The sequence below is a fragment of the Lonchura striata genome, chromosome 1A (assembly GCF_050655825.1).
Source record: "Lonchura striata isolate lonStrDom1 chromosome 1A, ASM5065582v1, whole genome shotgun sequence".
Classification (NCBI taxonomy): Eukaryota; Metazoa; Chordata; class Aves; order Passeriformes; family Estrildidae; genus Lonchura; species Lonchura striata.
The window spans coordinates 45,638,142-45,651,992 of NC_140741.1; the positions used below are offsets into that span (position 1 = coordinate 45,638,142).

Here is a 13,851-nt window from a genome sequence, read left to right on the forward strand (position 1 = left end):
CGAAGACCATTACATTTCTCCAAGATGAAATTAATCTACTCTTCCAGTGGTTTCATGTTCTCCAGGCAGTATGAAGTGATTTCAAAGGGAAAAAAACAGAAATCCCCCCTTTATTTGATAGTGGGAAGAGCTTTGAGGATTTTTGGTTGCTGTTGGGTGAAATGTACTCAGTTATTTGATAGCTTAAAGAGGTTTTCTGGCCTTGGAGAAAGCTGTGAGAGATCACAACAGTTAAACCACACATCAAACCATCAGTATTCTAAGTAAGTGCAAGAAAGGCAGTGTACCTCATACCATATTCAAATAAAGTGAGAGTTTTTACTTGAAAGCAAGGCAGTTCCAAACATTTTGCTGCTACAGCATCATCTCTCCCAAGCATGTGAACTATTGTAACAGGATCAATACTTGAGGCAATTCAACACAGGAAACAGAAGTGAATAATACTCCTTTCAGTGAATTTGCTCCCACCTTGCAATCCTTTTGGGAATGGAACCAAACAGTTGTGTTACAGTTTGGCCAGGCACCCTTCCAACAGTGCCTGCACACTGCCTCTCTTCCCAGGACCTCACAACTCCGGTGTCACGGCTGCCACATTGGCAAGAAAGGACACGAGAGGAGGAGGAACCTGACAGGAAAACAAGGAAAAGCCTCAATTCACATAATTTCTCTCAGTTAAAGAATCTCAAATTTGTTGCTTGAACAAAAAAAGCAATAAATTAAGTCCTTTGACCTCATCCTTGCCAGAGCTCTTCACTACAGAGGGTTCAGGTGGTATCTGACTCCAAGACTAGGCACACTTATTTTGAATTCTCCAACAAACAGGCAAGACACAAACAAGGTATTTTCCTGCCTTCTCCCTCATTTCCCATGGAATGAGAAAACAGGCTGAGCTGGTGAGGGTGACACTTCCTTCTCCCCAGACGATGGCCATAGGGAGCATGGAACTTTTGAGGACAGCAATCTGCTCAGGTTGCATTTTCCTTTCCCAGGAGAGCTGCTGCCCTGTGTCCCCAGAGCAGTGTGCTGTCCATGCCCATGCTGGCACGGGCTGTGGCACAGTGTTCTGTTCTTGCCATGGGGGCTTCTGCCTCTGCCCCTCTCCAGCACCCAACAGCGTTTCCAACAGTTCACACTGGCACTCCCACAGAAGTCCACCCTGTCATTCCCTTAGCACTAAAAAGATGTGCCTCAAGGGAAAAAAGAGATCTCCAGGTCATTCATTTGAGGTAGAAGCTGCAGTTTTTATTAGAGACAGCTCTATCCCTGGTCTGTGTTAAAGCAGCCATGCCGCCAGTCCCAGCAGCAGCTGTCACATATCAGCTGATAACACAATCCCAACACAAACCTCTGGGCTGCAAAGCCCTGAAGAACTGTGGGCAGCGTGCATCAAGTTGTTCCATGCCCACACTTATACAGACACACCTGAAAGGACTGTGTTCTTTCTGTTTCCACTTACATGCTCTTAGTTTCAGATTTCTAAATTATGCTGTACAGCAAGAACTACTGCTGGCTATGAGAATTTCCTCTTCTCTTGATTCCAGCTCTTTTTCAAAGACAGATCAGCTGAGCTACCAAAATAGTTCCTTCTCCCCTCTATGAAAGCACTTCATACAACTAGCTTGTGATTCAGGAATCAGACACTTCTCTAAAACCAAGCAAGAATGGAATTACAGCTAATCACATTAGCCTGCAACTTTTTTCCCCTCTAAAAGCAGGATTAAAGGCAGAGATGGGGAACTTCCCACATTCCCACACACCAGCTGCATTCTTCCAGACTCAGCTTGCTGAACTGCTAATAGAATTACCATCCACAGAGCTAGGATTTTCAGGGATTACTGTGGAGAGGTTGCCAAAGGAACTAACTGGACTGTAATTCCTGGCTTTGCACTACCAGACAGGGATAGAAAGACCTTAAAATGACATTGAGAAGTACCCCAGAGGGAGTCACGGCCCGAGGAAGTTGCCATCTAGATTTTGTAAGCACTGGGGTGACATTGATCTTGAAGTTTATTGTTAAGAACAACAAAATGAACTGAAAACCCAGGTCTGGAGATGTGATTAATGAGAGGAGTGACTAGGTAATGAGTGGGGATTGCCCTCCAAGACTGATGCTGATGTACATCTGTTAAGAGATCACTGTACGTTTTAATGCCTTATCAATTCCTGCATTATGGTTGAGAGCATATATGGCTAAGTTCTGATCTTCAACTTGCTCACAAAAATAGCTGAAAACCAATTTTTTTTGTTCAAAGGGGAAAACAAAGAAGGGGGAAAAATTTCTATTTACATTCTTCAAAATGTAAATCGCTCATATCAAACCAAACATACATAAAACTTTGACCTTTGTCATGATATAAGCAGCAATAATCACTGAGGCTTGCTTTAAGATTATTATTTTCCATTTCCAAATACCAAAACCTGAAGTCATACTCCACCCCCTCCATGGCACCAGAAATACAATGCAGGTTTTACTGTACAACTTTTAAACTTTCTAAAGGATAAACATTGCAAATTTGAACTTGAGAAATTAGAAGTTTTCCTTTTTCCCCATTTAAGGGATTTTTTCCTTCAAGGATTTGATCTGAGTCAAGACACCTACAAATAAGGTCAGCAAAGAGAAACAAAAACTAGTTCAGATAAATATAGTTTCAATTCCAAGCTTTAGCATTCATTCATGAAACAAAGATTCTTAATACAAATTCAGAAGAAAAAGCATTTTCTTTCAAAACATACAACCAGCAATTTAAGTACCCTAGCTTTACTGCACAGGCTTCTGCAAAGCATCACGTACTGCTGAACAAATTAAAAACCCAAGACCCTCACTCAGCCTGCCAAGGTACCTGCACAGACTTGAAGCCATGGAATTAAAAGTGGGACAGAGGACAAGGCACTGAGCCCTACGCCGTGGCCACTGGAGCCAAGGGAGGTGCAACCCTTTCCACTCTGTTCAGCTGCTTCATGAGCCTGGGCAGAAAGGCAGGGACAGGAGTTTCCTTGCCTTTGAAAAGATCATCCAGTGCAACCCTGAACCTGCTGAAGAGGACCCTACTCTCATTTACAAAGGTTGAGCCTGAATCAATTTAAGGAGTGCTCTTCCCAACCAGTAAGAAGAAGCTGCTGAACTTTCACAGCTTCTTCCCTCTCCTCCCCAGACAGGCAGCAGAGATACTGAATCAAAAAGAAAAAAAGTCTAGAACAAAAAAAAAAATCCAAACAAAAAAACCAACCAAACAAACAAAAAAACCCCAACCAACTTTCTGAGACAGACAGAAGGGAAAAGAAAAATTAATAAAAAAAAATTAAAAAAAACTATTAGTGGCACTTAGCTGGGGGGGTTGAGGGGGGTGGGCAGTGTTGCCCAAACTCGCCTTTTACTGAAACTGTTTCAAAACCTAACAAAGCCCAAAAGCTCACATGGTGACCTGCCATATCTGGAAAATACACAGATCTCCGATGAAGAGCAAAGTAACTTATTTTGTCTCTTCACAAGACATCTGCACAAAATTGAGCACTGCTCAAGTTATAAGACCTGGAGATGTGTCCTCAGTCCCACCCCTAATGTAAAACTCCACCAAGGACCAGATTCTTAGTTATGACTGACAGGTATTTTACAGCATTACAAACATGCACTACGCATCATCTGTTTCTGAGAAGGTCTCTAACACATACCTAAAGATAGAAAAATCATACTTGGCCTAAATGAATCAATGTTGGCAGGGAAAAAAAAAAAGTGATCTGCTGCAGAACTTGGCTGGAGATGGATCTTTTTTTCTCCTTGCAGGGAGTTTGGAAAGCAGAAATTATCATAACAGGACACAAAGGACAGAGAAACAAATCAGGGAAATCCAGAAGGGCTCACAGTGGGGAGCAGAGAAGAGGAAAGAACTCACCTCTTGTCTATACCTTTATGCAATGGAGTAGATATACAGACAGGAGAGCACAAAAGGCACTTAGATATGGGACCAGCAGGTGAAGTAAAAGAAATTAACTGCTAAGACTTTGTCCCTTTATAGGCATAGCTCTGTTTCCAATCTCACTGATCTCTAATGCCAGTCCAAGGACATTCTGCTGTAGGACTTCTGGAGCAATGCAGAACATCAGATGAAATCAAAGTTCAGTGGATTTCTCCCCTTATTGTAGCAGAATACTACCATGGAAGGCATAAAGGCAATGGCACATGGTCTTCTACTCTTCCCTCTCCTCACCCTTTCTCCCTGAAATTGGGCAAAAGTTGACTGTCTCAAATCACAGTTTCAGTGTCATTATTGTTGCCTGCAAAAGAACATGAACAGCGTCAAAACAGTCAGTCAAGATAGACTACGCATTAGGGTAGCATTTTGGAAAGAAGGAAAAGGGAGGGGGAAAAAAAAGGTATTAGAAGTGGTTATTCACCTCTAAGCCACAGCCACCACCTGGACCTCAGACCTGCTTTCATAAGAGGGAAAAGTGCAGAGCCTGGGGTCTGACATTGTTCACAGAGTTGAAAACAAGCTGGCATTATGACAAGTGGCAGTGATGGACAGACAGATCTCCCCACACCAAAGGAGGAAGAGGCTGATGTGATCTTGGGGGACCAGACCCATTCAACTCCTGTTTGTCTTGGAGACAGTGCATTTAGGTTCCCATTTGGGCCATACAAGATTTTCAGCTCTATCGAGCCAGAGGCTCTCTGCAGACACAGAACTGCCCATATCCCTCTGCCTCAAGCAGCTCAAGACTTTATCAGCAGATTCTCTCCCCCTTAAGCCTTGCTGTGTTGAATACAGATCCCAAACAATGAGCAAAGCTCTCAATTTGCCACCTTACTTCATACCAGAAAGTTGTCTGCTGGCCACAGCCCCCTAAAACCTCTTCTTACTTGAGTTTCTTTCTTAAATCAGTGTGATTGCGAATTTATGTACAGGGTCCATATTTTGGCATTCCCCAATTATGCATTTACCACATACCCTCCTGCACTATCTACTGCACTTGCTAATGTTGACTGCCTCAGTGTGGTGTTATTTTTGTCCTTCTCCCACTCAGACTCCAGCAATTAAACCATGCTGTGATCAAGAACCACAGACATCCCTTTGTCTGGCTTCATCCTAGCACTGCTTCCCCTGACGAAATACTGTGTGCAGTTTTATTTGGAGAACGTTAAACTCTTCAGACAAACACTTGCCTTACATACAGTATTGGGAGGAGGAATCACACCTGCCTGCAGACACTTTATGAGATTCACCTAATGAACAGCTCATGCAGCATCAACCACTTAGCAACCATGGCATTCATAACCCCAAGTACAGCCGGCAACATCTACCAGACAGCAAGTGTGCTGCTGGATGAGGGAGATAGTGGTGAAGAAGCCAAAAGGCTTCAATGGACCTGCTGGCCATCTCTTACTGTCTGGACCCTCTAGCTACCATTCAATGAAGCTTCCACCCTGTGTCAGTGGGATCTGAGGGGTGGAGCAGCTTGACACAAGCTGGGAGTTCTCTCACCAGCTCTGCTCCCTGTTTTGCACTCCAAACACTTGAAACTGTGACCTACTCCACCTGACCTCTGATCAGGAAACCACTCTGGATAATATGTGTATTACACCTGGACATCCCAAACATACCCTACCAAGTAAATATGACTAGCCAAATGGGAAACAATTCTTAGAAGTCACCTTTCTCTTTCTGTTTAACAAGAAGGAAGAAAAAAAATCATTAGAGACGACAAAAGGCACAGCTAATACAAAAGTGCTGCTGTCCAATAGGACCTCTTGCCTTTCACAGTTCAATCAGAACAGAAATCCAAGGGGAAGTGGTTAAAGATCCAAGTTAGATGTAGTTCAGGAGCCTCTATCTTCCTTGCAAATGCTGCTCCATCACAGATATAGCACCTATTCCAGCCTCATGCCACAGCAAAGTAGCTATGTCTGCTCTGCCTAAATTATCTCTCTGCACTCATTAACAGCACTCCCCCACTCCAAGTCTTATTTGGGATTCAGCTCACAAAGCTGACTTAGAAATATGATTTGTGGGTTTAAGGATGGGTTTTCTCAAGTGGCACACAGATCCCATCAGAGGAATGACCTGTGCTTTGTGGCGCTGCCTCCTTTCAAGGTCACACTGAGCATGTTTCATTTGATCACATCCACAGGCTCAAAGCAGTTCACCCCGAGGGGCACAGCCCTGTCAGTTTGCTTTATGGCGTGATGATAACTGTGCCGAGCCTATCCCGAGTGTGCAGCTGCAACAGAGACAAATGAACAAAGCTGGAGTGTTTGCAGGTACCATCTGCTGACTGCCACCTGTGCCAAGGCAGAAGAGTCCAAAGACTGGGAGGACACACTCATGCTCTGGTGTCAGAAGCTAGGATCATGCTCAAGCAAGCCTTTCAGAAACAAGACAACACAGTCTTAAGCCTCTGAGAAACTAGCAATATGAGAGAGCTTTGAGGGATGAATTTCACACTTGTCCCATTAGGAAATACATTCGTGCAACTTACTTAGTATTAAAAATATCTGAGCACAAGTTACCTTTTTTATCTTCTTTCTATTTTTCTTTTACCCCCTGTATGTTCTAAGAAATCAGAGACCACATAGGAAAAGCCAAGTACACAACAGCAAGAAAAATAACTGTCTCATCAAAACATAGAACCTAAAACTTGAGATTCATTCTCCACATTAATGTCTAATCTCTTGCCAAAACTTATCCTCATGGCTGCATTTTTTTCACTTGGAAAAACCAGTACATTTACATATGTACATTCTTCTTCAAGGTTATTCTGAAATTATTGACATTTGCAATGCACTTGGCAGATTAGAGGCATTACATAAATATTAGATGCTATAGCATAAGGTCTTACACAAGGAAAGGAACTTCTGAAGCTCTTAAAATTATCATGAGGATTCTGTAGGCAGTTTTATAGGAAACCAGGCTTAAACAAGACCCAGACAATATACATTAAAGTTAACATTACAATATGCATAGAGGAATAATTCATACAGAGGAAGACTGTTAAGTTGTCTCTAGCAACATGGAACCTGAGTTTTTAGTTCATTCATCAGATTCTACTCAGTCTTATATTCTAAACTACAAAAAGAATAAAAAAATATTTTCATCTAGACAAAGAGAATTACAAACAATTTAAAAAAAAAGTTTAAAACAGGAAAGTAATTAATTATTTCTGTGTACATAACCTGACAACCAAACAGAACAAGATTAAAAAAAAGTATTCCTTTCCCCATAAGTCTCATCCTCCTGAAATTTGTAACAAACAGAACACACACAAAAAATGTATTTACAGATGGGGTATGAGTCATGCTCCCAGGTGAGGGTAAGAAAGACTATCACTTCCAAATCACAGAAGCAGGACTGTGGTGTTGTTATCTTCATAACAACATAAGAAACAATGCCATAAGAAACAATGGGGATTAGAATAAGTAGTTGCAAGCCCTATGCTATCCTCAAACATGAAAATACTCAACTTGGGACAAGCATTTTCTGTGTTTTGCCTTGCCTCAGCTCACAGATGTGTTAAGCTTTCACCTGCTTCATAACATTATTAAAATGCTTATCATTTGAGTAAATAGTTTGGTCTAGACAGAACATGAAAGGTAGACGAATACTTCTATGTTATCTTAACTCAAAGAGTTTACGATCACTGAGAAATGCTAGAAAGCATTTTAACAAAAACCTGCAGTTAATTCTCACGTACATTAATTTGCTACAAACTAAGTAACATCGAAAACATGATGCAATATCATCAGCCTCACAAAAAAATCCAGTACTTTGAGAAGAAAAAAAAAATCCATAAACTGCTCCCCCTCTTCATTTTTAAGTGTAACAACTTGCCACTGTAATAATGCTGGAAGGACACGGGCATCCTACTTCACCTACAGCTCTGCATTCATTATGGGTCAGTAGCCACCAACACCAAAGAGAAAGTGTAATTTCTAGTGCAGGCCTGCAGAGCAAAGAAAACACAGTATCTCTGAAATGTAACATTACGGAAAAGCAGCCCGGACTTTGTCTCATCAAACAAAAAGCACTGCAGGGATAACAAATTGACTTTTTAAGCCAAGAAACACACATACCAGTAAAGTCAAGTTTCTGGAAACCTATTATAACTCAGAACTGCAAAGGTATCTAAGTGTTATATAGAATATTTAAAAAAATAAATGTAAAAGTCAGGCAAAACTGTCTCTTGCATGAAGACACAGACAACATACAATTGAATCTTTCCCCCTGTCCCTTAAGTGTATTTGATAGCACCTTTTGAAGATCCCCAGAGAGACAGCAGAAAGGCAAGAGCAAAGAGAATGACACATGTGACACAAAAGCAACCAGCTATGGTCCCATCCCCAGGATTCATACAGTTCAGAAAAGCAATTACAGTACTGGATTCTGAACTGTAGGAATATACATTCAAAATGGATGGAAAATGACTAAGCTTGTTTTTCTACCACAAAATGCTACTCAGTCGCAGTTTCTCTGCAACTCCACCAGCATGAGCAGCAGGCTACTTCTTTGTCATTTGCAAATTTAGCATTTATTTCATCGTGCCATATGTAGTCAAGGGAATTCAGCTAGGAGAGTAGGCTCTGCTCCACCCTGTTCATCCTCTACCCTCACAGAGGGAGGAAGATAAAGCAAAAGAGGAAAAGGTGAAAAATAATATTCTCGATAGAGTTTAGATGCAGTGAATATTGTCTGGGTCATTTCACATTACATACTCTCTGCTTCTGCCTTGCCTTTGCCAGTTACTTTCAGAGTTGAACACTGGGGCTGCTTATCAGCAGTGCTGCAGGGAAGCAGCATAACACACTGAGAACAGCACGGGAAGGGACCAAAGAAGAAACTTCCCTCCGGGTAACAGGGCAATCCAGGCAGAAGCTCAAAAAACAGCTCGTGGCTCAGCCAGAGAAAGCTCCAGAGGAGATCCCAGTGGCCTCGGGAGTGCAGCTGCTTGCAGACGAGAGGGACGTACAAGCAAATAAAGTGTGAGGCAGGATCCCTCCCACCCACCCTTATTCAAATAAATCACTTAACTTTTCAGAGAGCTGAAAATCTTACTCCTCTGGTTTAAAGGCAGACTTAGGAGAATGTTTGTGAACAGACTACCCTCTCCCAGGGTCATTCCTGATGCACACCAGCTAACCATGCGCAGAACTATGTTAAGGGTGCCCTTGATTAAAAATGAAAAGTTTATTTCTAATTAAAATAATACCTTTAAAGACAATTAAAAAGCTTACTGGATATGGGATACCATTTTAATTTTGCTTCTATGGATCTTGACAAACATTAGCAAGTGTCTATGGTATATTTCTTTGAAACATGACCTTTTGCCATCCTGTATGAGGTGAAATGAAATTCAAGGTCTCAGGGTTCCCATGCAAGGAAGAGACAGCAGGACAGTCATTTCAGAAGAAAACCTTTAGGTCGCTCACTGACTAAGGAGAGCTGAGTCCCCATGGGATTCTCACTAAAATGTCAGGAAGCAATGATATTTTATCCCAGTACCAAGTATGTTTCTGAAGATTTCATTTGCCCGCCTACATGTTTTTTGTAATGATCACTCCATTAAAAAAGGTAAAGTTAATAATAAAAAAAATAAAGGCTAATTTGCATTTCACTACATAATATCACAGAGCTAAGTAGGTAATTTAAAAAATAAGTTAAAATATATGACATGAATATTGCAAACAATATTGCAAAAATACCCATTACAAAAAAAATGTTCAGTACAAGAGGAAGAAGAAAGTGCAGTGCAGGAGAAAGGCTTGTTCCAGGGGAGTAAGTCAGATGCACAGGCCCATACCAAACAGATTCTAGGGAAAAGAAATAGCCAACAGGCTACTGAGCTACTTTGTCAGTATGTTGTTTAGTAAGAAATACTAATCCTCAGGAATCAAAGAAACAAGAGGAATCCCCTAAAAAAATGCATATTTTGTACATACAAACTGCTTCAGTCTGGCATGGGAAGTAGGTCTAACCCTGAAATGCCTTCCCCCAGTTTGGATGAAACACCAACATAACGACATCAAGGAACTCCAGTATCATCTGTAAACGGAAACGCTTTACAACTAAAGAACATGAACATTACAAATGCTTTCCTGAAACTCAGCCTCCAGGTGACCTGTTCTCAGAGCCAGAATTTCTTCCTAAAGATAGTGAGACAGATGCTGCTGCTGTGTGTGGAACATAAATCCACTGACTCAAGCCCTGCTGTGCAGTGGCTCACAACATCAGGGCAGATACAGTACAGGTGGCACACACTCTCCTTACACCTTCTGGGCCAAATCCCCACCTTCTAAGTCTACAACAAACATCTCATTACCTTCAGGAAGTAAAAATCCCTGTGTCCATAGCATCCCAACCAACAAAACACTGCAATCACTTTTGCTGATTTGCTAAAACATGAAAACACAGAAAAGGCAATAGCTCAGGGAAGCTGCACCTCGGCACACTGCAGGTATGGCATGTCTTCTCTCATGTCTTCACACCAAAGCAAACTAGGAAAATGTGAGTTAAATAGCTGACCTTTGTGTTACATCACAAGCTGCTTGTGAGGACACCAAACTTCCTCCTAACATTCTTTAAGTGCTCACTTGTATTGTAACAAAAGGCAAACATTGTTCTGATAGTTTCCTTAATATAGATAACAAAAAGCTAAATAATAGCATGAAAGTGCTTTATTCCCTGCTTTCCCCAAGCCAACAAACTTCAGAATATGTGTAATAGTAATTTCATTTTCCTGATACTTTTTCCATTTCTTTATGTAACTCAAACCTGTTTCAAAATAAAAACATAGTTTCAGTACCTCTCCCAGCAAGTCCTACAAATATTTTCAGAAAGCCTGGTAATTGCTCAGTACGAGTAAAACAAAAAAAAAGTTTGTATTTGGCAAAATTTGAGTTTGTCCATATTTTCTTCTTTTCCTTTATTCTTCAATCCTTTGCCTTTGGAAAACAATGAAATTTTGGTGGCACTGCTTTCCTCTCAGCTTCTCCACAGCGAACATTTTGAGATCTTCTGATTACAGTGAACTCCAATTTTGGAACATTATATACATACTTCTGGGAAGAGGGTAGTAACACATTCACTAGTTCCCTCTAACAAGTACCACCTTTCCCTTAGATCTGCTCCGCAAGCACTAGAGCCAGTAACTGCAAGGGAAGAGGGTTAGACAAAAAACTGAAATCAACCAAACAAAGACAAACAAACAAAAACCAAAACAACAAAAAAGCTACCAAAGACAAAGCAAAAGGGCAACTTCTTTTCACATAGATACCAACAGGAACTGAAAAAGCTAGTGACTTTTTTATGCTTTCCAATTAACCAAGGTGCTCAAAGCTCAAGAGGGAAGAGCAACAAGTATATGAAAACAATTCTGGTATGTTCTGCTTTCAGGACCACCAGAGCCATTTAGTTTATCTCCAAACACTCTCTCACATCAGGTTTCATCAACAGGCTCAATGAAATCTTCACTTTCCAGCAGCCACATTTTTCTGCCCCAGCAGTCTCAGGTGAAGCTCATGGGATGCACACACTTGGGAGCCAGAGAACCTCTATTCCACTTTGTCACTAGCTTGCAATTACAGATACTTGCTGAAAGCCACAGAACTTCACCAAAGCTGAAAATAGCAGCATGTTCTTATTTTGGTAAAGAAGGGCTTTTTAAGCTACTATTATAGTGGCAGAACAATTAGAGCTTACTTTTAAATATTTAAACTTACAGTTCATGGGGAATTTGCTCAGTAACCTATTCAATTCTTTATTAGTCTGAGGAGAACAATCCAATTTAAAATTCTTAAAATTTCTCATTAAGATCTATCTTTAAATCTCCCTTTTCAGCATCCCCAATGATGTAACAACCTTTTAAATAAAGCTAGTGATTGCTCTTTAACAACGTGAAGCCTTCACTGTAGTTTTTGCAACAGCTTTTTGGGGAATTCATGTATGTCTGAAGAGACTATACAAAACAACTTGTAGTCTGGAAGGGCTAACTTAGTAACTTTAGTAATCCCTGAGTTGGTAGCAACATGGATGGCCAGACATGCTCAAGACTTAGAAGCAGTAACAGAAAGAAACCAAATACTGAATCCTGCGCCCAGAATCTCCAAGGAAAACTATGTGCCTACTGATAAAGGCATCAAGTGCAAGGACATGCCTTGCCTCTGCAGCTACTCCCACTGCCAGCTGGATGTATCCAAAGGAACACTGCCTTTCGCCTGGCTGGCAAGGCTACAACCAGGTCCTGATCAGACACCCTCTAAAGTAAATACCATTATATGAGTGAGTCAGGGCAACAAACCATTTGAAAAGCCCAGTTTGGGGGCTAGCCAATGGATTTTTTTTTTTTCTCTCAGTTTGGAGCCTGTGGTCCTCAAGTGTCTCCCCAAACTGGAATGCGTTTTGAGAGATATCTGACCAGTCACCACCAGCGAGCACAACGGCTGTCAGGTCCACAGGAAGGTGTTCCAGACCCCACATATTTCACCATTCCGGGGCAGCGAGAAGTATTCACACACGCACAAACCAAACCGAGTTTCCTACCAAAAGCCCTTTTTATTCCAGGGTGAAGGACCGAGACTGCTGTTCAGTACTCGGCGGGTACGTCATCCTTGGCTCCGGAGCCGTCACTACGGGTAGGGGAGCCCGGTGCTGCCCGCGGTCATCTTTCGCCGACCCGGGTACCGGCCACTCCCGCGGGGACTTTCAAGGGCAGATGACCGTCCGCACACTCGGGCTCCCAGAAAGGAGCCACTCGGGTACAGAGCTACGGCCAGGGCCGGACAGACGGCGCCGGGGATGCCGCTCCCCTCCCCCGGCATCTTCCCCCCGCCGCTCCCGCGGCGCCGCGCAGGCCCGGGGCTGCGCTCCCAGCCTCCGGCAGCGCCGGCACCCGCCGGGGCTCCCTGGGCATCGCCGCCTTCCGCCGCCGCTGCGCCCGGAGCGCGGGCAGCGCGCTCGGCCGCGCTCCACCTGCTCGCCGCGCCGTACTCACTCCGCGTAGCCCGTGGTCCAGGGCAAGCGCCGGGTGTCCTTGCTGAGGATGAGGATGGGGCGGGCGATGTGGTCGGCGGAGCACTCCACCTCGTCCGGGGACAGTCCCAGGAACTCGGGTCTCCCGTAGGGGAAGCGGAGGGGCAAGTCCGCGCCGCTGCCGTGGTCGGCGCCCGCGCTGCCAGCCATGATGCCGCCCATGAAATTGGCCACGGCGGACTTCACCCGCGTGAGCATAGTACCCCCGCCGGCGGCGGCGGCAGCGCCGGGGCCGCCGCGCAGGGCGGGGAGCGGGGCGCGCCGGCGGGCAGCGCTGCGGGGCGGCTCCGGCAGCCCCCCGCGCTCCCGCAGCGGGGCGCGGGGCCGCGCGGAGCCGGGCGGGAGGACGGCGGGCTCAGGGACAGCCGCGGGGCCGAGGCCTCATTGCAGGTTTCCCCCTCCCGGCGCGGCGCTGGGCGAACTCAGCCCGGCGGCAGCGGCTGCTGAGTCATGTGATAGCGCGGCTGGATTCGCCCGGGCGCTTCCTGCTCCTCCTGCGGCACCGGCGGGCTCCTGGCACACGCCGGGCACGGGCCGCCGCCCCCGCCCGCCCACCGCGCCGGGGGCCGGCCCGCGGCAGGTGCGCGGCGGGCGGAGCCTGACCCGCGGGGCCGCCCCCGGCTGCCCGCAGCGATGCGGCCGGGGCCCGCGGCCGTGCCCGCCCCCGGGATGCGCTGCCCGGGAGGCAGTGCTCTCGGAGTCGCTCGGGGGCTGGAGATCGCCGCCCGCAGTGCGCTGTCCCTGCTGCCCCTGGCTGAGCCAGCGACGTCCCAGCGCCGGCAGAGCCTGCTGATCCTGCGGGACAAGACTCCCGCTTGGAGGGTTTACTTGCCTT

At 44.6% G+C, this 13,851-nt stretch overlaps 1 protein-coding gene across 2 annotated transcripts in view; it reads right to left on the bottom strand.

The window, feature by feature from the left end:
- PPM1H (protein phosphatase, Mg2+/Mn2+ dependent 1H) overlaps nt 1-13,558 on the bottom strand; it is a 130,719-nt gene extending 117,161 nt beyond the window's left edge. Inside the window, exon 1 of one of the 2 annotated variants that reach the window (XM_021547410.3) lies at nt 12,979-13,553. In XM_021547410.3, the coding sequence (XP_021403085.3) occupies nt 12,979-13,214 (236 nt within the window). In that variant the 5' untranslated portion in view covers nt 13,215-13,553. Of the gene's footprint in view, nt 1-12,978 lie in introns of both variants that reach the window. The other variant, XM_085569351.1, reaches the window with a different exon arrangement.
- Nucleotides 13,559-13,851: the final 293 nt, after the last annotated feature.